The 21,234-nt window shown below is 44.9% G+C and overlaps 2 protein-coding genes across 2 annotated transcripts; both read right to left on the reverse strand.

The window, feature by feature from the left end:
- Positions 1–242: 242 nt before the first annotated feature.
- SNAI1 (snail family transcriptional repressor 1) lies at positions 243–4,270 on the reverse strand. The gene is made up of 3 exons (XM_075011534.1): positions 4,101–4,270; positions 3,081–3,596; positions 243–1,659 (listed from the first exon to the last, which is right to left on the reverse strand). The coding sequence occupies exons 1-3, from the start codon at positions 4,177–4,179 to the stop codon at positions 1,478–1,480; spliced, it is 777 nt and encodes a 258-aa protein (XP_074867635.1). The 5' UTR covers positions 4,180–4,270; the 3' UTR covers positions 243–1,477.
- A 6,668-nt stretch (positions 4,271–10,938) lies between these two features.
- RNF114 (ring finger protein 114) lies at positions 10,939–20,647 on the reverse strand. The gene is made up of 6 exons (XM_075011922.1): positions 20,470–20,647; positions 18,822–18,972; positions 16,653–16,759; positions 15,830–15,944; positions 14,414–14,521; positions 10,939–14,026 (listed from the first exon to the last, which is right to left on the reverse strand). Exons 1-6 carry the CDS (start codon positions 20,595–20,597, stop codon positions 13,961–13,963), a joined length of 675 nt encoding a protein of 224 aa, XP_074868023.1. The 5' UTR covers positions 20,598–20,647; the 3' UTR covers positions 10,939–13,960.
- Positions 20,648–21,234: the final 587 nt, after the last annotated feature.

The raw sequence follows: 21,234 nt of genomic DNA on the forward strand, positions 1-21,234 counted from the left end.
GACACTGTCCTCTGGTCAGATTGCTGTTGCCATTCACCTTTGGCTACGCAGGCCTGTAGCAGCCTTTCAGGAATTCACACTGTCATCAGTTTTTGAGCCAGACTTGTTCACATTAGCAAGCAGTCACTAACACAATTCCGCAATGTCACTGTGACTCAGTAGTCACCATCTGATCCTGTGGTTTGTTAGGCAGGTTTCAGTGTGCATTCCCCATTTAAAAAAGTAGCCACAAAACCAGACTATAAATTAACCATTTTATTGAATATCAATAAACTGTTATAGAATTATATAAAAGTTTCATCAGTACAAAATTGTGGCACAAAAATATAAATACCAGTGTACCTTTGAAATGTAAACATACTCTTATGATTAAGTGAAAACAATGTACAAAGAAAGATGCATTCAGTAGGCACCTGTCAATAACCATAAATAGCTCTTTTGGCACACACCTGTCAATGGCCAATGCTTTGCACAGGCCACCATTGTATCATCTGACAAGTGCCTGCTATTAGTCACAGTTCTCTCGAAAAGCAGTTGTTAAAGAGTCATATTAACAGGTGCTTGAGTGCATAGCTGCTCTGTAAACAGGATTCTTGTTTGAAATGGCTACCAATGCCTTTTATGGACATTGTTAATCTGGTAGGCATTGCAAATTGTCATTGTGCTGGGGAAGAAGCAGCTGCTTGAGAATTAATGTGATACTGTATTATTGCATAGTTACACCTTCTGCAGGCAACAGATACACAATTGAGGAGAGGCAGGGATTTATGTCTAACACTTCGCTTTTATCCTTCATTAAGAAAATACAAACCAACCCAAACCAGACAACTGTGATACATATTTCAGACCAGCTGTAAGTCACGGTGAAGGGTGCAATCCTGCAAGGTAGTTGAAACATGAAGATATACATATCTCAGAGCTGGAAGGGATCTGGAGAGGTCACTGAGTCCCATCCTCTGCACTCACAGCAGGAGATTTTTTTGTAATCTAACCTGTTCCAGACCCTTGAAAGGCCCCCTTAAGGAATGATTCACCACCCTGGGTTTACAAGGCCAATGCTCTAACCACTGAGATGTCCCACCAGAAAGCAACGGGCACCTGTTCTGTCTATAATACCAACACTGATATCAAAAGGCCTGATCCTGCATCCACTGAATTTAGGTGGAGTTAATGGAAACATTTCATTCCTTCCAGTTATAAGCCCCAGTCAATCACAGGAGAGGGGCTGATCCTGTGGCAACAGAAGTCAATTAGTTTCACCACTGACGTCAATGGAGGAAGGATCAGGCCTTCCCTTCAAACTGCACCAGAGGTATAAAGATGAAGAGCATGGTAAAAATATCATTTAAGGCCCAAAGCAGCCAACTATACAGGGCTTGATACACACTGTAATGGCAATATGAAGGAAACTACCTCCTATAGAAACTAGTAACAATACATGTATTTTCATGTAACAGTCCTTGGGGATTCAGAGCCTTTAGCGAGTTCCAGAGCAGCCCGTTTCTTCATGTTTGTGAAGTAGTGACATTCGGGAGAAAGTCCGGGAGCAGGTTTTGCATTGATACTTCTTTACATCTGAATGAGTCTGCAGGTGGGCTCGGAGATTAGAGCGGTCAGCAAAGGCCCTATTGCAGTGTGTACAGGAAAAAGGCTTTTCACCTGTAAAACAAAGAGAAGCATTCACAGTTAAATAGTGCATCAACACATGGAGAATATCAAAGAGCAAGCCACTCAATAGGCAAAGTTGGTTGAAAGTGCTTTGAATTAGTCCTGCATATTACTGAGATTTTAAAAGGCATTTGTAAATTTCTCTGTACAAATGCATGTACATGGGTATGTTGTGATCCACTTGGCTCAGATCCGAGGACATGCAGGAATTCAGTAGTAAAGAGAACATTCCCAAACTGCTACATGAAATTGTATGAAAAGTACAGTAATGCCAGGGACAGGTAAAAACCCCACTGTTTCACAAAGTAATTAAGGGCACATATTTCTCCATGAAGGTTTGGTGTGGTTGAACCTGACACTTACACAGAGCTGTGATCACATGAAACACTAAGTATTATTAATTATGTCACCGCAGGCAGTGTTAGAGGGCTCTGAAACTGGAGTACAGCTATTTCCTTTTCTGTTCATCCACTTCCCCATGCTGAAACGCCCAAGGAAGGTGAACTCCTGGCAGAAAGACTCCTTTGGAGAAAAATGTGTGCACTCAATTTAGAAAGCACAATTAAGTCTTTCTAGCTTCCATCAAACATCAGCTACAGTACTTTCAGAGGGTGTGAAATCAGCACCAAGTAACAATTAAACTATCCCTGTAGCAAGCACAAAGGATGCTAAGGGAGATGCATTGTAAATGTGATACTTCTTGGATTAAAAGCTAAAAGCTTCAACAGGCTGGCAGCTGCACGTCTGTTGCTTTGCCTGGGGCATTACAGTAACAGGTGCACAATGCTGACAGCACTGCTGCATTAAAGCACCTGCCTACACCGACCATAAGCCTTCAGTGTTGCCTACTCCCTGCTCAATAGTACCATTAGCCAAACAATAGAAATCAATGAGGTTTGAAATGATGCTTTTGTGTTGGAACTAAGCTTAGCCTCCTGGATTCAGGTTTTCATATGCCGGATAACAGGCCGGTGTTCAATATCAAGGTGGTCAAGTTCCTTCAAGTGTCCACAACCCTGATGCTAGATAGAAGGAAACAATGTGAACTTTACTCCAGGAGTTCATAGGGAAAGAAGTGTGGGGGAGGGGAAAGCAGGCATGGACTTGCATAGGTAAGCAAATTTAAGGGGGGGGAGAGCAAACACACTCAAACCACTGCACTGAAAAAGTTGCATGCCTGAGCAGAAATGCACATTGGCTTTCCATGCACTCTTTACAACCCCTGGGGCCAGATCTTAATGGGTGCAAACTGAAGGGAAGGGAGTCACACTGCTTTACACCTGCTACTGATCTGCCCCATGATTTTAGCAGAAAGGTATTTAAAGGCCCTTTGACAGGGTCTGGGAAGCCTTTATCTCGCCCCACATAAGACACAAAACTGTTGCGGCTGCAAACCCCGGCCTCAGCGGTACCTGTGTGGGTTCGGATGTGCCCCTGCAGAAGCCAGGGCCTGGAGAAGGCCTTGCCGCAGATTTTGCACACGCAGGGCAGGGTATGGCTTCGGATGTGCATCTTGAGCGCGCCCAGGCTGACGTACTCCTTCTCACAGTACTTGCAGCTAAAAGATTTCCTGCTCTGGGAATCACAGTGCAACTGTTTGTGCTTGGAGAGGCCCGCGAAGGTGGAATAGGACTTGCTGCACTGCCCGCACTGGAATTTCTCGGCCTCCGTGGCAGAGGAGGCCGGGCTGGGCGGGTCGGAGGTCTTGCCTTCGTCCTCCTCGCTGGACAGGGAGGTCAGGTCCAGCGGTTTGGGCTCGGGGCTGGGGGAAGCGCCGCATGTCTTGTAGTCCGACTCCGAGGCGAAGAAGTTGGAGAGCAGCCCCGTGTCCCACACAAGCGGCGGGTAGTAGGCGCCCGGGCTGAGGACCTCCGGCTGCGGGATGAGAGACAGGGGGCGCTTCTCGTATACAAAGGGCGACACGATCACTGCGAAGAAGCAGAGCGGGCGGCAGTTAGCGAGGGCCGGGAGGCGCAGCCACGTTCAGAGCCGGGGAGCGGCCGGGGCCCGCGGAACTCACGGAGGGTGTGGGCGGAATCGGGCCCCACAGCGCCGGCCGCGCCGAGGATGCGTCGGCTCCCCGGGGCTCCGGGCAGGGCGGCACTACGAGCGGAGCACCAGGGGCGGCAGCTCAATGCCTGGGCCCGAGCGCACCCAGCCCTCTCGGCGCCAGCCCAGTGCCGGGCAGCGCCTCAGACTCCGTGAGCCCGCGAGGGTCGCACGTGGGTGGCGGAGGCGGGTCCCGGGGCCAAACACGGACAGGTTCCGGCTGCCGGGGCCCACCGGCAGGGCGAAGTCACGGTGCGGACATTGCTCTTGTCCTGCCCCCCAGCGCCTCTCGCCATGCCCAGCCCCCAGCGCCCCCTCCAGCTCATGCCCAGGCTCCATTGCCCAGGGACGCCGTCCAGCTCCCACTGCCCGCCCCCCCTTACCGGTCTGACTCTCCAACTCGCTGTAGTTGGGTTTCTTGCTGGCCGAGAAATGCTTCTTCACCAGGAAGGAGCGCGGCATGGTGCGACCGGGGCTCTGGGCGCGGCTCCACTGACTGTCCCCAGCTGCAGCGGCGGCCCCCACGGCCACCCCTCTCCGGCCAGCCAGTCCGCCCAGCCGCTGCAGGCCACCTCCCCGGCCCCGCGCCAGAGCCGCTGCTAATATGGGCCCGGGAGGGGCGAGACGGCCACGCCCCCTTGTCACTTGGCGGCCAATGGCCGGCGGCGGGAGGGTTTCCGCGATGCTGCGGTCCAGTAGGTGCCGAGTTTTCTCGCCCAGGCGCGGAGTCGCAGCGCGGCCGGAGCCAGCGGCGCGGTGCGGCTCTCGCGCAGGGCACAGCAGCAGCTTGCGCGGAGTCCCATTGTCCGCGGCCGTGCGGGGCTCAGAGGAGCCTGAAAGGCACCCGAATTCCTGGGGGCGGGGAGAGGTCCTGCGTGGAAAACGCACAGGGGAGCCCCCGGGAGCCCCGGGCTGTGCGCGCACTGTCACCCACAGGTACTAGGACTAGGGGTGCGGGTGTCTCCCGGACAGACTCCCAGTCCAGATCCCCTCTGAGCATCACAGCCGCTCTCCTCCTGAAGCGAAACCAAATCCCCCGCCCTGTGCCGCAGTGACCGCTGGGGCCCGCCTTTGCGGAGATCTCGGGGAGACTTGCCCTAGGCTATAAGCGCTGTTCGGGCCCAGATGGGCGCTGAGGTCCCCAGAGCAGCGTGGGCCTTTAAAGAGCTGCTACAGAGCCGACATGAGTCCAGATTTCAACCAGACAAGCCCTGGCTCTTTGGTGAACTTTGCTCGCGCTCCCAGGCTGCAAGCCCGCACGTGTAAGCCAGATGCCACCTGCACCCTCCGCATTCCAGGGGCAGCAGGTGCGGACCAGGGAAGCCCCCGGCAAGGTGTGGGGGGGGGGAGTCAGCCGAAGGCTAGATCCCCACCACCAGAATGATAATTTGGCTTGTTGGCACAGATGTCTGAGGAGGCCTTGCGGCAAGCTGCCAGATTGGTATTTGCACATGACCGGGGCGGGGGGGCAGGCAAGACGCTAAAAACTCGCTAGACTGAAGGGACTGTAACGGGGATACATTTTACAGGGTGATAGAAACTAGAAAAGCAAAAAAGCCAGCAAAGAAATGTGGTCTCACACCTCGCCTGTTAATTTCATTGCGCCATGCCCAGGCAGACGCCTTGAATCGAGCCGATGTTAGTAGCTCGCCTAATTCATGGCGATGTTTACCATACAGCTATATATACACTTCTTTTTATCTCTTCAAACATATGCACCACCACGTGGAAGAGAGACGCTCCCGGCTCTCTCCAGATCGGGTCAGCACCGCCCTCTGCCGGCACTTGAGGAAAACTGCACTCAGACCCGAATGAGTCAGGATTAATGCGCTCTGCTAGGTGGGGAAGCACGTTTTAAGATGAGTTGCTAGCTTGGAAGGATTCACATTCAAACGGATTAAAAACGGGGTGGGGGAGAAATACCCAGTGGCAGGGAAGTTGCATTCCAATACAATGCCCGGAGCCCATGAATAAAGCGGGCAGGGCTGTATTTGAAAACCTCCCGCTGCCTCGCCCGATGGACTAAATTAAGCAAAGGTTCAATCCATTTAAGCTGGTTTAACTAGCCTACTTTTAAATCTATGAGGATAAATCGATGCAAACTTGACCAATAGCTTCACCTTCACGGTGGGGAAAGGAACAAATCAGTTCTTGGAGAATCAGAGGATGCCCAAATCAGGTCATTGTTAGTGATGTTTACTCTTAGGACTAGCTGGGAACTCGTTAAAATATGGACAGAACCAGGGTCCTTCCATGGCCAGGCTAAGCCTTTCCAGGGCGTTTCACAATACGTGTCTCCCCGCAGGCACACAGCAAAGGGGAGCTGAGCTAACTCCCATTAAATTAAACCCACTGAACACGCCTCCTTTTACAAGCAGGGGCCAAAGGCCCTCTGACGTGTCCCATTGACTTCAGGGGGATTTGGATCAGGCTTTTGTAGGCTGGGGTTGGTAACTTCCATTGTTCTGGAGTGAGTCAAAACTGACACAATTAGAAGCTGAAAGAGGCGAAGACCGTTGGGAAGGGCCATAAATTGAAGGGCCATTGACTGAATGGGATTGAAGAGTTTGCAAAGTGACTTGGTTTGATTGGCACCGTTAAAATAGCTAAGGAGGAATTTATAGTCGAGAGGGTTGGAAAAGCCGCTGTAAATTGTTTCCCGGAGGGGGAATGTGGTTTATATAAAATTTACCCCGCTTTCTGCCCACGGCAGTCTGAGACTGGAAATCCCGCCGACGGGGGTGATGGGGCTGGATTAAAGCGAAAGGGACAAACGCGATGATGCGATCGAAGCTGTCAGACACACCCGGCAGCAGTGCCTCGGGCCAGAGATACGTGTCATCTACGGAAGGAAAACTCCGTTGTAAAGAAAAGCATTTGAGAAATCAGGTGAGGCGCAGCGTAGGGATGTTCTGTGCCTTTAATTGTAACAGTGAGCCACGTGGAATCTTGTCAGCCCCATGCGCCTGGAGCCAGCAGAGACTGGAGGATAGAACGTGCAGCTTAAGTTGCCGCAGACGCGCGTGTCCCCTCCCAAAGGCTCTCCCCTGTGCAGTTTTACTAAAATCCTTAGAGACTCTTCAACGGATCGCAGGCCAGCGAGTCTCTCCCACCGCCACGCACTCGTGTCTTCGCCTCTGTTTAAATCCCGACCCACTTCCCTGGCGTTCACGTCGCCCCAAAATAACCCCCCCGCTGTGAATACCCGTGAGCCTGGAAAAAGGCTGAGCCCCGCTCAGGTACACCTCTACTGCATTTCAAAGGCACCCGCAGCCGGCCGGCCGGGCGGGAGTCCGGCAGGGGGCAATGAATACCAGGGGGAAGGCAATTATTAACAGGGATACGTTTCACGGGGATGTCGGTCTGCAGAGTCCTGGCGTGGTTTGGGGGAAGACAAACTCGGTTAACCGAGTTTAAAACCAGAATCGATACTAAATCCCTGGGATGGCTCCTGACCAATACGTTGCTTTCCAGCCGCCTGTCTCGCCCAGCCTGATAAAATCAAACCACAATAAAACCCCGTTGAAGTCAATTGCCGTCTATCCCTTAACTTGAACGACTGATTCAAGCAGTGGCGTATCTCGCTGCCAGAGTCAGCGCCCCCTGCAGTTCGTAGGGCGAGTCTCCTGGACAAGGCCGAATGGGACACGTGCTGGGCCACAGTCCCTCGCTTTGAAGTATTTCTCCTTAACGAAAGAGCCTGTAGCACAGGGGTCGGCAACGTGCAGCTCTTCCAGGAGCCATTTGCGGCTTCCAGCACTGCCTCCCGCCGGGACTCCACATGCGGCTCTGGCCGCTGCACAGGCAGCTGCGGGGCGGGGGTGGGGGGTTGGTGGGAGAAAGCTGCCAGAGGAAGGAGTTCAGACAGAGGAAGATGGAGGGGCCCCACCTGCAGGAAGTCAGCCGGGTACATTGACTAGGGTCCCCTTTCCTTAAGAACGGTTAATTACCTCCCCCCAGTGCCATGATTATTTGAATAATTGCCACCAGAACGTGAATGCAAGTGGCCACACACCATTTTATTTGGCTTGAGGTTGGGGGGGAGCTATTGGCCTGCTAAAGATATTCAGCTGGCTACTGGCCAGCTTGCCCAAGGAGCAAGATAATTGGCTATGTGTCCTAGGACTATAGAGAAAAGTTCTTTTTCACTTTAAAGGGCTCAACCAAAGTTTTGACTCTTGCTCTGCACTGACCCTCTTCCCTCTCAAATGAGTTACATTTTTCCTTTGCTGTAGTCTGTAAAACTTGACAGCACAAGGCCCAGCCATGTGCTGTGAAAGTCTTGAGTTCCTGTTGGTTCCAACACTGGCAGGGATGTTGGCTGAAGTCTGGTAATGGCTGAACAAGGGAAGGCAAAAGACAGAGCACCATGAGAATTCCCTAATAGCACAATATAGAATCTCTCTTTTGCATCCAGCACTAACCTCATGGTGTTCTACAGTTTCTACTAGGATGTCTGCCAAAGTGAATGAGCACAGCAGCAGCTGCGGTCACTTTTTTTATGTCAGATTTGTTTGCTAATCCTCAGAGTCCTACAAACTAGTTTGTGTAGGTAGTGTGCTTCAAGTAACCCTGGTGTATGACATGGGATGAAAAGTTGTTAGAAAAGCATTCCACAAACAAAATAAAAGCATTTTCTTGATTTTAGGTCTAAGCACAATTTTCCCCCATTGCACAAACAGCTGGAGAGCAGCTGTTATTGCCAGTGACATACAAGCATATAAATAAACTGACTCAAAGGTGTGTGTGTGTGAACGTGTTAAATCCCATTGGGGGGCAAAAGTGCTGTTGACTTCATCAGGAGGAGCAATTTGCTGCCATTTGGTCACATAGGTAACAGCATGTGCCTTCCACAAACAAGAGGCTAAAGAATATTATAGGGCTAATGTCATCCCTGGAATGATTGTCCAGAAGTCAAAAGAGCTTTTGGATAGAATTATCAATGATGGTCTGCTAGGAGCCTGCTGAATTAATGCCAGTCACCCAGTCAAGAGCTACTATTTCTTCATGGTATGTGGAATCTGAGAGGTGCAAAATGCATCTCTGGCTGCATCATTTGTGTTGATTTTCTGTTGCTACGTTCACCTCCAGCTGGACTATACTTGCACCCTTGATGTCCTACTAACTTGAAGGGCTTGGTATTGCCCAACACTTGCTGGTTGCATCTATGAACAGGTAGCGTTGATAGCCTGCCTCTTTTGGGGTGGACTTTTTATGGGTATCCACTTAAGTGGTTTCCTTTGGGGGGAGAGAGAGAGAGAGTGTGTGTGTGTGGGTGGGTGGGTGGAGTGGGACGGAGGGGGTCTGTATCCATCAGCTCTGAGCCGCTAGTCATTAATAAACCACGGGGAGAAATCCTCCATTAGCTAGAGGATAAGGTAGATTTTCTACTTGGGGTTCCCTCCTTTTAGATTCTCCATCCTCTAGAAAGTAATTTCAAATCTCCTGTTGCACAGCAAAACTCTTACAGTTATGTTCAGGTGCTTAGAGCAGCACTGTAAGTTGAACTTTCCCATAATGAAAAGGGAGTTCTAATAGTTCAGTGAGGCAACCCTCACGTAAGCCATATGGACCTTTTAGTCAGATGAATGGTTTGACCCAGCTTTGCACCCGTTATAACAATACTATGTCCTACAGCCCCTGGAGCGTCATTCTAAGGAATAATCTAATGAAGGGGGTTTGATAGCTATCAGGGAAGAGGCCTGCAAGACCTGCAGCTTGTTATGGCTTCAGTTCACAGTGGTCAGAACAGAGTGCAAGGGCGCCCTCTGCTGTTTAGAGGCTATAATAGCTTCTTTGTTATGTGAATTTCCATGCAATAGTAAAAAAGGCATTATGAAAAAAATTTTGGGACCGTCCCTGAAAAGCACAGGGATATGGCCATGAAATTAATGCTAATTGGAGTCATGGGGCTCAACCTCCAGACGTGACCAGCTCTAACACTCAATACTGCAAAGAATAGCCTGGTAATGGTGTTAAAAATAGCACGAAAACGAAGAGGTATAAGCAGCTGCAAGCCCCCAAACTTTTGAGTAGAGTTGTTTGATCTGTGATTGACCTATGATCCACAAAGCCTTCTTAGCATGCTAAGAGACAATAGGAGCTACTGAGGAGAGGACTACATTTAACACTGTCTTCAGCACCTAAACCCCACCTATGGGGCAGGACCCCTATATTTGCTGCTAGAGACTGACAAGTTGGGGGAAAAAAATGGCCCTAACCAATTGGCAGGCATTAAAGTGGAACTACTTCCTAGGACAGACTGACAAAGCCCCTCCTTAGAATATTCCCTAGCCACCCCTGAGAGCAGGCAGATTCCTGTTCAAAACCCTTTCTCTTCAGAGGATGGGGGATTTGAATCAGGAACTCCCACATCCCTGGGGAGTATCTTACCCACAAACTGGATGGTTTTCAGGAAGAAGCTCCTCTGTCTTCCCTCCTGCCTGCCAGTTGTTTGATGCAAATTCACATACAGAGCTCCTTTGCATAGGCAGTCACTGAACATGCATTGGCACTACCCACACTTTAGGCAGCTGAGTGCTTATCTTCCCCCAGTTTAGGAATCACCCAACAATAAGATATTTACAGTCTGATTTAGTGTAGGATTATTCTTTCAGCTAAAAGAGGGAGGATATGACCAAAACTAGTTGCTAAACTATTAATATGAGCAATTAAACTGAATTAAACTTCAGAGTCCATCTCACTGCAAGAGGGGAGGGGACAAAGTTCATGGCAACAAAAGGCATTCAACATTATCCTGTACAGCCAGAACTATGAACTAGGAAAGTTCAAATGCTACAGAATATGATTAAAGAGCCACAGGAAGGTCCTTTTACACCAACTAGGCTTCATTTACACTAGAAAACTGAACACACCCCTTTAACAACACTGGTACAGCAGCACTTGATAAGAGCTACTGTACACCAAACAAAATTCAGTAAGTGACTTCCAGCTCTATTTGAATGATGCTTACCCACACTGGTTTAACAAGACGTCTAGTTTACACTTGCATTTAAAGCCAACATATCTGCTCCCAATATTAAAAAACCTGTACAGAATATCTCAGCATAAACTGAGCTGTAGTCTTTTGTGTTTGCATCCATTGCTATTGGACCCAGTGATGTGTTATGTAGCCACTCACAGACTTCCTTCAGGAAGGACCTGAAAGAATATGGATCAATGGAGAAGTTAACAAAAATTTACACAAAGATAACATTTTGTAAGTTATATGAAATTTATTTATACCTTGTCTTGAAAAGTCAGAATAAGAGCATTTAATTGGCTATAAGCTTTCTGAAACAAACATTTTATTAGAATTACATGGAAGTGCACTTAAATACTAGCAGAAATCTGGATTTAGTCAGGGTAGTACAAGCCAGAACCTAGAAATTGTATAATTCAGTATCAGGCTCTTCCTCACAAAAGTGTCAAAAGATGTTAGGATCTCTGCTTAGCAGAGTATCAAAAACCATATGAAACGCTTTTCAAAATTCAACACACAAGCACATTACTGTCTGTTCTAAATGTGCAGTCATTAAAAAGAAGTTCAATTTAAAATGGTTTAATGTTAGATTGGCCTCATCCTCAGAGGATGAGCAAACAAACAAACCACTTTAGCTGGAACTCTGTAAACCACTACTTAGAACAGCTCAAAAAAGTGAGTTGAAGACCCAGTAGATACGAGAGGCTTGGCCATTAATGAGACCCCCACTACTCAAGCTTAAGTGCTAACTTCTCAATTTAAAAAAAAAAAGTTAAACCAAAATAAAGAGCATTTTCTAGTAGGCATTATCAACTGCTGCCCATTAACAGAGAGCCACTTGAACGTAAACAACCACACTATTAGACATCTGCAGATGACATGCTTGAATTCTATTGTCACCAATATGCAGTCTTTGAGTTACATCTAGTTGACCAGGATTCTAAAGATGATTAAACCTCATATAATTATTGATATAATTCCCCTGGGTATACCTCAAGAAAACATTCTGGATCTCAATTTCCAGAACTGCATGTTCTGAACTGCACAATCATTTAGGTGTTTAATTTGTTCAAGTAATAACTGTGGATAGAAGACAGGTATGCAAACCAGTCAATTCTGAAAGTACAGACCCTAGTGGTTTCATTTGTTTCAGACAAAGTTTTAGTGCAATAGTCCCCGTTAGACAAAACCAAGTCAGCTTTAGCACTTCACATCAGATTGTAGCTCACCCTCCAACAGACATGAAATAATGAAGCTTTTGGCTCCAAGTGTATGGGGAAGTACTGGAGTGTTACTCTGTTTAACCCATCAATAGCATGGACATCATCAATCAAGTGTCACTGCCTAGGGCATAGTAATTACTTCATGTTACATTCACACATTTAAGTGGAATGCACTGTACCTTTGTGTATGGTATATATTTGAGTTGCGTACCTTGGCTCTCCATCTGTCTGCCACAAAAGTATACCTGTATATACACATACACACACGCACGCACGCACACACACCCACTCTCTCTCTCTCTCTCTCTCTCTCTCTCTCTCTCCAGGAAGACCATGTTCTAAGTACAGCTTAGTTTGTTTAAAATATCTTTCAGGAGGCACCTGAAGTCATCATTTAAATGAAACTCAGGTGTTCAAACAATTATTAAAATTTACAAAGTATACAGGAAGTGGGTATAAATGCTACATATTATCAATCCAATTTATTACTCTTAGGCAGCCCTGAAGGACAGGAGAAATGAAAATTTACAAGAAAGTTTTGTAGTTAAAAACAAAGTAGAGGTAAAAGTTAAATGCTTTATTTTTGAATTCCTCTGTCAGTGAAAGGCTGAATTTAATGCATAATTGTTCAAATTCTAGAAAAAAAAAATCAGTGCCACAGATATAAAAAAGATTCAAGTGACAAGACAGCAAAATCAGGTTGTGTCATGTCAAATATTAATCAAAAGGAGAAATACATCTTGTGGAGTTTTTAAAAGCAGTATGAATTCTTATCTTTTGAATACAGTTTTACTTTGTATGCTAGAAATTTGCCACCAGAATATGGTTATTTATAATTTATGGCAATATGTAACATGCAGCTGCCGAACTAAAAATACAGTGGACGTGTTTCTTATGCAGGTGCATAGAATTTCATGTACAATGTAAAGACTTATTTAGGCAACCTGTTATGAATTAGTAATATTGCATTACTTCATACTATTTATTACATACACCCATTAGGCTGACTACCAGCATTCTAAACTGTTAAAGAAAGTGTAGTTCAAGGTTGCCTTAGGTAGTCTTAAAATGCAAACCAATTTCTGACAGTTTCATCCAACAACCAGTTTTCCATTGACCAAGGATAGCTTCCAGTGCTCAATCAACATTCAGGAAGTATATAGTCTCAGGTTTTTTTTGTTTTTTTTTAAAATAGTCTTCAACTATCAATTTAGGAATTTCCCTTTTGAAGCTTTATAGTTTTATGGGATCTGATGCAATCAGAGATGAACATGGTGAGCAAAAGGATACAGGGATAGGGGAAGGAAAACAAGAGCAGGCAGCAGTAATGTGGAGATGATTGGCTAACCTTAAGCTATGCATCTACACTCATAGCCCATTAGCGGAGATGTCTACATCAAATTTTTTTTTTTGCTAGCATATGACCGCCACTACAACCTCTATGCCAACACAACCATTCTCACATCAGCATAGCAACATCTACACTTGGAGATCTGTTGACACAGCTATGCTGGTCAGGGGAATGGGCTTCCTCACACTTGTAACCACTATAAGCATAGATCAGGCCTAAGACCTAGTCTACATTCAAAAGTTAAGTCAATCCACCTACCCCCTCAGTGTAGGCAAAGCTGGGTCACCGGAAGAGCCTCTCTATTGACCTAGCTACTGCCTCTTTCAGAAGTGGATTACCAACACTGACAAGAGAACCTCTCCCTTTGGCATTTGCAGCACATTCACTGGAGCGCTACAACAGCACAGTTGCAGCTATGCCAATGTAGCATTAAGGATAGTCAAGAGAGCAAGAGAAATACCCTAACTGGATGAACAGCAGCAAAGACCACTAACACTGATAAGACCCTTGGTAACATTTGGAGAAATCAGCTACTGGAGCCAAGAAACTGCAACTCTTCGAAATTGTCCATATTTATTTTCAGATGTCTGAGATCATCCAGGGATGAGAAGTGACAGGTGTCAGGGATTCTGTCTTTTTTCCCCCCAATGGAAGGTTGGTATCACATGGTTTCTCTCTCACTTTAGTTCACTGATCCCTCAAGGAGCGTAGCAAAACCTGTGCCATCATATCATCTTCATCAGCATCATAATCCTAAAGACAAAAGGGGCAGAATGTATTAGAAACCTGAATTCATGATAACTGAATAGGGTACCAATAAGAACAAAATTCAAAACGTGTAGATACTTAGAAAAATTGTGTTAATACTTTGTATTTTTTTTATCTCGTAAAAAACAAAGTGAGTTGCCCCTGTCAGGAGTGTGTCAGTATCGTGCATATTTCGCAGCAGCAGTTCAAAAAAGCAGTTTTTAAATACAGTTATAAAAATATGGTAACAGTCACCATTTTGCTATACCCTAATATTAAGGACTATCCTAAAATAGTTATTAGTAGCATTTCTACCTTTAAAATAATTTAACACAAAACCACAACAAATCTTATATGAGCAATAAATTTTAGCAGTTTGCCTTCATTACATACCACAAAAGTATCATAGGAAAACAGGTGTCGCCGCTGAAGATGTTCCATGAAGTTAGCACTTCGGTAATTTGGATCTCCCCAGGGCATTGAGGCACAAATTGGGCAAACCTTAGAGAAAAAGCCATGAAAACAAGTTTTACCCAAGTACTCAATTGCATTTATATATGCGTTCATAATGATTGTCCTCAGAACCAGAGACCTCCTTGGAGGCCACTATTGTTATTACAACACCCTTCGGAATTTATGTTTGCCTCAGAATCTAATTCCCTTTCCCCTCACATCCCCCAATCTGACTTAAAACAAAAGAACCGTAAAAGAAATTCAAGGAAAAAAATGTTATATCTAGGCTTGTGGTGATTATAAATACAACCATGCTCTCTCAAGATACTCTCACACCACAGGAAAGAAATTTAGAACATTTTGCCAAATTGTTTAACACTAGATTATTTAGCTCCTCACTGCATTCTTCTGATCCAGTTTTTTAGGTTTCTGAATTTAACTGCTAAATTTGAGCTGTACTGCCAGAATATTGAACAAAGTTCCTTGTTTTGTAGAAATATTTCACTCTTATTTTTCCAAGAATAAAAAAATTCCTCCTTACATGTCTGCATGGAAAAAACCCTATATTCCTGTCTAAATGTTCCTAAAGCTACCAAAAACCACTGGTGGGGAAAAAAGACAAGCATTTCTTTAAATTTTGAAGCTTGTGTTGTTCTTCCTGCTATACCTGCATGTACAGATAGAGTTTTCATCTATCACAACACATTACAGATTAGTGATCTACTGTAGGATGTAGAGGCTAATTTAGAGAGTATCTACATGACCATTTTGGATTATCTGCAGGTGCAGGCAGTTTAAGATTCCCCTCCCCTTTTTTTTTTTTTAAAAAAAAAAAAAAAATCAGTTTTTATAAGATTCTGTATAGGCATGTGTTAATACTTTTTGTTAATCCTAAAACACCTTAATATCTTTATGAAAGTTTGTCTGACCTCAGTTCCCTACCTCCCAATCTCAATAGTGTTTGACGTTACTAACGTATTTTGTTCCAAATGTTTGTGGTTTATATAAGTGCTACTACTATTAGGTGTTATTTTAGTTTTGAGGCTACAATAATTTGAAAAAAATTACAATGTGAAAGGATGTCTTAAAGTGAGCACATCTGACTATGCCACACCCAAGTTCAGATTTTTAACAGTTCAGCCCCAATGCTGCAAATAAATATTCATGTACTTAGGTTTATTTGCATGAGTAGTCCTACTGGAGTCAACAGGATTATCCTAATACTTAAAGACAAGCACATGTTTCTGCATGTAAAGTTTTTGTTCTGTAGTCTCCAAGAAATTTACCATTAAGACCAAAAATGAACCAGATTTCCTCATAAGACTGTTATATTGAGTTTGATACTGTAACTATTACCACTTGTTTTGCATCCATGGAGTGGTATTTTTTGCAATGTTCAACTAGTCCTTCCTGATCAAAGTTTTTCTCACTGCAATAAGGACAAGGAAAGGTAAAACGATTTGGAACATTCCTGTAAAAAAAAAAAAAAAAGAAAAAAGAAAGGGGGGGGGGCATTAATTACACCTCCAGCTATTCAAGGTCAGTTGACAAGATGATGCTTCAGAAACACAGCACTTACAAGTTAAATCCTAAAATCTTTTGCAAGGAAAATTAATTCAAGAGCCTCTTTTTTACCTGTAGTTATTAGGGGATATCTTAAACAGGACAATTCTTTACATAAATAACACACAGCATCTACAATTACTACTTAGACATAAGTATAGATTCTCTCTCTCGAGTCACTTTCTTTATTATATTTGATACACTTTAATAAAGTACACATTTAAGTGCTAAATATGCTACAATACAGATTAATACAGCAATGCAGTCACTTCCTTACCTAGGACCTGATGCTGGAATAAATTGCTTGTGCAATTTAAGTCAATGTAATAGTATGCCTGTGCACTCTGTTGCAGGATTAGGGCCTAGTTAAAACCAATCATCAAAGCATTCAAGCAAATATTGTGAAAACTAAGTGAAGAGCTAATACTGTTTGCTTTCAATCTCACTTGCTGGCACAATGGTGAAACAAGCTAGAGTATTTGAAACCAAACAATTCCTCCTCCCCCCAAGTTAATTAAAACCACTTTCATCTTAAATCTCAGTTGTGGACCTCAGTTACCCAGCACCATCCCTCTAACAAGTCTGAGAAAGGGAATGGTTCAAGAGGCATAATCACCTTGTGTTTCGAGGTGGTTCTTTAGTTACAGCTCTAACGCCTTCCATTATATAATTCTGGTATTTTGAACAAGAAGCTGCATGACTACGCATCTTTGAGAGGTACATCTAAGTGAGCAACAGAAAGATAGAGTTAACAGGCGAAGTAATTTTTAATTCATTTTTGTAAAAATGGCAAACAGTGGAATCTACAAACAAACGGCTACAGGAAGAAGCTTCGTGTCCAGACAAGACTGAAGTAGAAAGGCAAATGTTTTGGCCTATGGGGCAGAACAGAAAAAGGAGCTATAAACAGAAGCTAAAGGTTAGTGAAGCTAGAATACTCTCCTAATGGACATGTTATATTGCGTAGGACAGCTGACTCCTTCTTTACCTAACCACTGCAATTTTTATATTTCCTTTTGATGCAGAAAATCACAATTTTCTAGTTCCTCCTTTCATTATTCCCTGCACCAACAGGATCAGGTGGCTCCCGGTCAGATAACATATTCTAAAATCTACCGCACAGAGTATTATGCTAGAGATATGTTACAAGCGTGCCAGAAAAATGTAGAGGACATTGGTCACTAAAGTGCTATTAAGGAAAGGATGGCATTCACAAAGATGGTTAGGCACCTAAGCCCCAATTTTGGCTTTACTGAAGTACATAAGCTTGCAAATCTCTGTACACACCTAAAATTTTCAGTATGAAAATTCTCCTATGTTTCTGCTTGTGGGCATTCACACTTCTGCCTCTCTAAGCATCCAACATCTGTCTCCCACCAAAGCCTCAGAGGTGCTCACAATCAAGGGGAAGACAGCCATTCATCAGCAGTAGTGCTGCTACCCGGCTTTATAACTTTTAGCCCAGCGGCTAAACGCTTGCCTGGCATGTGGAAAACCAAGGTTTAATTCCCTCTCTGCCAGAGAAGAAAAGATTGAAGTGGTCCTCCCTCCTCTTAACAAGGGCACTCTAACAACAGAGCTATGGGGTATTCCAGTGTAGGGCTCCCAAGATCTCTCTTGTGAAAGTTGCTTCATTATTGATAAATGAGTGATTGGTGCACATGAATTGGACCTGGTATCTCCCACCTTATGAGTGGCAGTCTTTACCAGACTAGAAAATTCCCATTCTCTTTCTCTGTTGGACAAATGTTTAAGTATGTAGGCAGTAGGACATTCGGTTAGAAAATGACTGCAGTTCAGTAGGAGGCTCATTAACATCACAGCATAAAAAAAATAAACCAACCAGAAGCAAAAGTGAAACTCATTGTGCTGTTAAACTGTCTCAAGCTAAATTAAATACAGAAAACAAACAACAAAAATGAGAAACTAAAAAAAATGTTATATACTAGGGAGGGAATATTTAATAACGATAGACAGCAACAGTATATTCAATGACAATGTCCCTTAAACAGTTTTAAATTAGTTAAATTAGATTTGCCTTGAGAAAATTAGATGTTGGACTATAGTAACTGTAGAAGTTTCACTTTGTACCATATAAGAAAACAAGAAGAATTGATTAGTGCTTTTTATTTTTCTGTGCCATCCCCGCATCACCTGTTGTTAGACTGCCCATCCTCCAAAAATTAAAGATTAAGTAATGTGATGAAACCTCCAGGCATATGTCCAAACAAAAGTGACATCCCCACCAAGTATCCAATAATTCCTAAACTGCATTGTTTACATAAAGTACTAGTAATACCACCAAGGAAGAAATACTACTTCCCTACCATTAGAAATAAAATGCACTAAAACGATATGGAATAATAAAATCTTCTTGAGAATTTCACATCAATAGAGAACACTACCCTTAGACAGTTGTCCTGAAACAAGCATAACCAGTTTTTATTCATTATACCTTTATTTGAAAATTATTTCTATTAAGAAACTAAACTGCCAGTCTCTTAGTTTTCACTTTGCTCTATATTTCCAGAACAGAATTTATCCCTGAATCATTAGCTTCATGTTAACTATATATTTTCTACTTGATACCTGCTTGCTAATGAAAAACCAGCAGGCAGGAACAGGAGAAAGGGTACCATTACCCTCTATGCAGCCCATGCAAATTATTTATAAAACTTAAAGTTCTGATAGTTTATTCCTAGAAAGCTGACATGCAAATGTTATTTCCATGCAAGCTGTTCGCCTGTTTCAGCCATCTATGTAGTTTCTTTTTGTGCTTTCATACTTTTTTATTGCAGCCGTCACAAGTGGCTTCCGTCATTTCAATTTGCTTTTCCAGGTCCACATCTCTACTGCCAGGAGACAGGGTACTGCGGCAGACGCCACAAACTGGCCGAATAGGCTTCAGACATTCCTGCAGGCATGGAGTGCAAAAGCTAATATGGGAAGAATATGATTTGTAAAAATGCATGATGTAGAATATGTGTACTATTCCAAGTAAAATACTCACAGGCCTACCCTACAAGAAAGAGAAATCACAAGTGATAACACCCACTGACAAATAACCTGTTGATATTTGTCTTATGCTAAAGAACAGCCAAGTCACTGTAAATCTAGTAAATTTAAAAACAGTTTCAAGTCATACTGCTGTCCCTGAATGCTCTTACCCATTTGTTTTTTTATGGGAGAGTGCCTCTTTTCGAAGTTTCTCTTCAGTTTCCAAAAGGAAAACCCACGCAAACAGCAAAAACCAGTGATTACACAGTGAAACTAACTAAGCAAAAGTGCTGTCAAACACACAAAGTAAATAAAATGAAAAAAGTATTTTCATTTTAAGTTTTAGTAAACTGAAATTTAACCTTTAAAAATTGCCCAACTTCAATGCATATAGGGAATGAAGGGGGCCTGGCCATCTCTGTAAAGCTTTTGTCTTCAGATCCCATGATCTCCAAGAGGATGCATATTATTGCTTCCCCTTTGAAAAGTATATTCCAGTGGAGAAAAATCCCATGCTAGAAAACATTAACTAGAACATTTTAATTGACAACTGTGACCATAACTTTGCCCTTAATGTAGAAAATGAAAGCAGATTTCAAAGGTAGGCAAGCCAATGATGATTAACCTTAGGCAGGTCTAACCCGAGGGCCTATTATTTCCTCTCAGAAGCCTCTCCTTTGAGTTTTACTGGAAAGGAAGGCGGCATATCCCAGCACAGACAGAGCTGTAATTAAGGTTCACTCTAGTCACAGTCAGAGATCTCATTTTGTAACAAGTTACCTACCCCACCGTCAGTATCCCACTCACAGCTCCTTTTGACTTTAGCTCATGTCAATTGCCTACTATTTGGTGTTTCTATAAAAGACTCACCACTTCACAGCAGATTAGCCCACATACCCAAAGAGAAAAAAGACCGACCTCCTTCTTTAACCTATTCTGAACTTCCCTTTCACCAGCAAACGCGGCCTTCAATCCAACGGCTTCGCTTTCGATTCCGATTCCGACTCTGGTACTTCCCCACTATTTACCTGCTGACTCTCCAACTTTGCCTAGCCTCCGGGAATAGCCGCACCCACTGCGGCCCATTTGGCCCGGCAGATTTTCTGCCCCAGGCTCGAAAGTGATCCCAGAAGGCCCAATCCTGACTGAGGCAAAGCTCCTCTGCCCTGTGGTTTTGGGCCCCCTGCGATTCACAAGCTCCAGCTGAGCTTTCCTCGGGGCACTTGCAGCATCAGCAAGCCCATTCCCTCCCAGGGCTGGGGAGAGCAGGGAACGTGCGCGGGCCCTGCACTGGGGACAGCTCCCCCGAGGTCTCCCAGGGCCCGCGCCTTGGCTCCACCAACCCTGGGCCCTTCGACCCCCCAACCCGCCCCGCTCCGCCGGGATGCGCCCCAGCCCCGCGTTGGGCTCCAGACCCTCCCCCAGGCTCCGCTCACACATGGCCGCAGGGGGCCCGCACCGGGCTCTCGAACACCTCCAAGCAGACGGGGCAGGTGAAGCGGGACAATGGGTCCTGAAGCGTCGACCCCTCCGAGTACCGGGAGCCGCTCTCGACCCCCGCCATCTTCCACCGGCCTCCCGTCCGTACTTCCGCGAAGCGGCCGCGACGGCAGCCCAAAGAGGCTGGCCCCTCCGCCACGCCCACCCGTGCAGGGAACGTGCGGCGGCCCAATCCGCATGCGCAACACAGCGGCCTCTCTGAACCTCGCCCCCTCGCCGATAGGCAGTACCCTGGAGCGGGTCCCTTTTCTTTAGCTCCGCCTACCCCGGCTGTCTCTACTGCCCCGAGTAGGTGGGCGTGGCAGAGCTAGGCCAGGGAAAGCATCGGCAGAGCTGGTGGTGGTCAGAGGGAGTCGGATGCAATAGGCCAGGGGTCTGCAACCTGCAGGTCCGGAGCTGTGTGTGGCTCTTTTTAGGGCTTCTTTGTGGCTCCTGACGCTATAATTGCAAAGAAAGAAAGAAAAAAGAACCTCTTGCACATCTAAAAGCCCCAAAATGAACAACTCATATCTAGATAGCAAACAGTATGTGATATTAAAACGTTAGCTAACTCTCCTTAGCATCCTCCAGAGCGAGAGAAGAGCAGGTTTGGGCGTGGAAGGAAGACTGATTCAAACGCATATGTAAAGTTTGAGGAGATAGAAAATTTAAAAAGTTTGAACATCCTGCAGTAAACGTGCATCATGTTCCAAATCATTGTG

Source organism: Carettochelys insculpta, chromosome 17 (genome assembly GCF_033958435.1).
Source record: "Carettochelys insculpta isolate YL-2023 chromosome 17, ASM3395843v1, whole genome shotgun sequence".
In the NCBI taxonomy this organism is placed as follows: Eukaryota; Metazoa; Chordata; order Testudines; family Carettochelyidae; genus Carettochelys; species Carettochelys insculpta.

Bases quoted from the DNA above. Each gene is read 5' to 3' on its own strand.
- SNAI1 (XM_075011534.1), bottom strand. From the start codon at position 4,179: ATGCCGCGCTCCTTCCTGGTGAAGAAGCATTTCTCGGCCAGCAAGAAA. The intron at 3,597-4,100 runs GTAAGGGGGGGC...GCTTCTTCGCAG, and splicing joins CGAGTTGGAGAGTCAGACCG to TGATCGTGTCGCCCTTTGTA. The intron at 1,660-3,080 runs GTACCGCTGAGG...TTTGTTTTACAG, and splicing joins GCACATCCGAACCCACACAG to GTGAAAAGCCTTTTTCCTGT.
- RNF114 (XM_075011922.1), bottom strand. From the start codon at position 20,597: ATGGCGGGGGTCGAGAGCGGCTCCCGGTACTCGGAGGGGTCGACGCTT. The intron at 15,945-16,652 runs GTGATTATGCCT...TTTTTTTTACAG, and splicing joins GAACCACCTCGAAACACAAG to GAATGTTCCAAATCGTTTTA. The intron at 14,027-14,413 runs GTATGTAATGAA...TTTTGTCTTTAG, and splicing joins TTTCCTATGATACTTTTGTG to GATTATGATGCTGATGAAGA.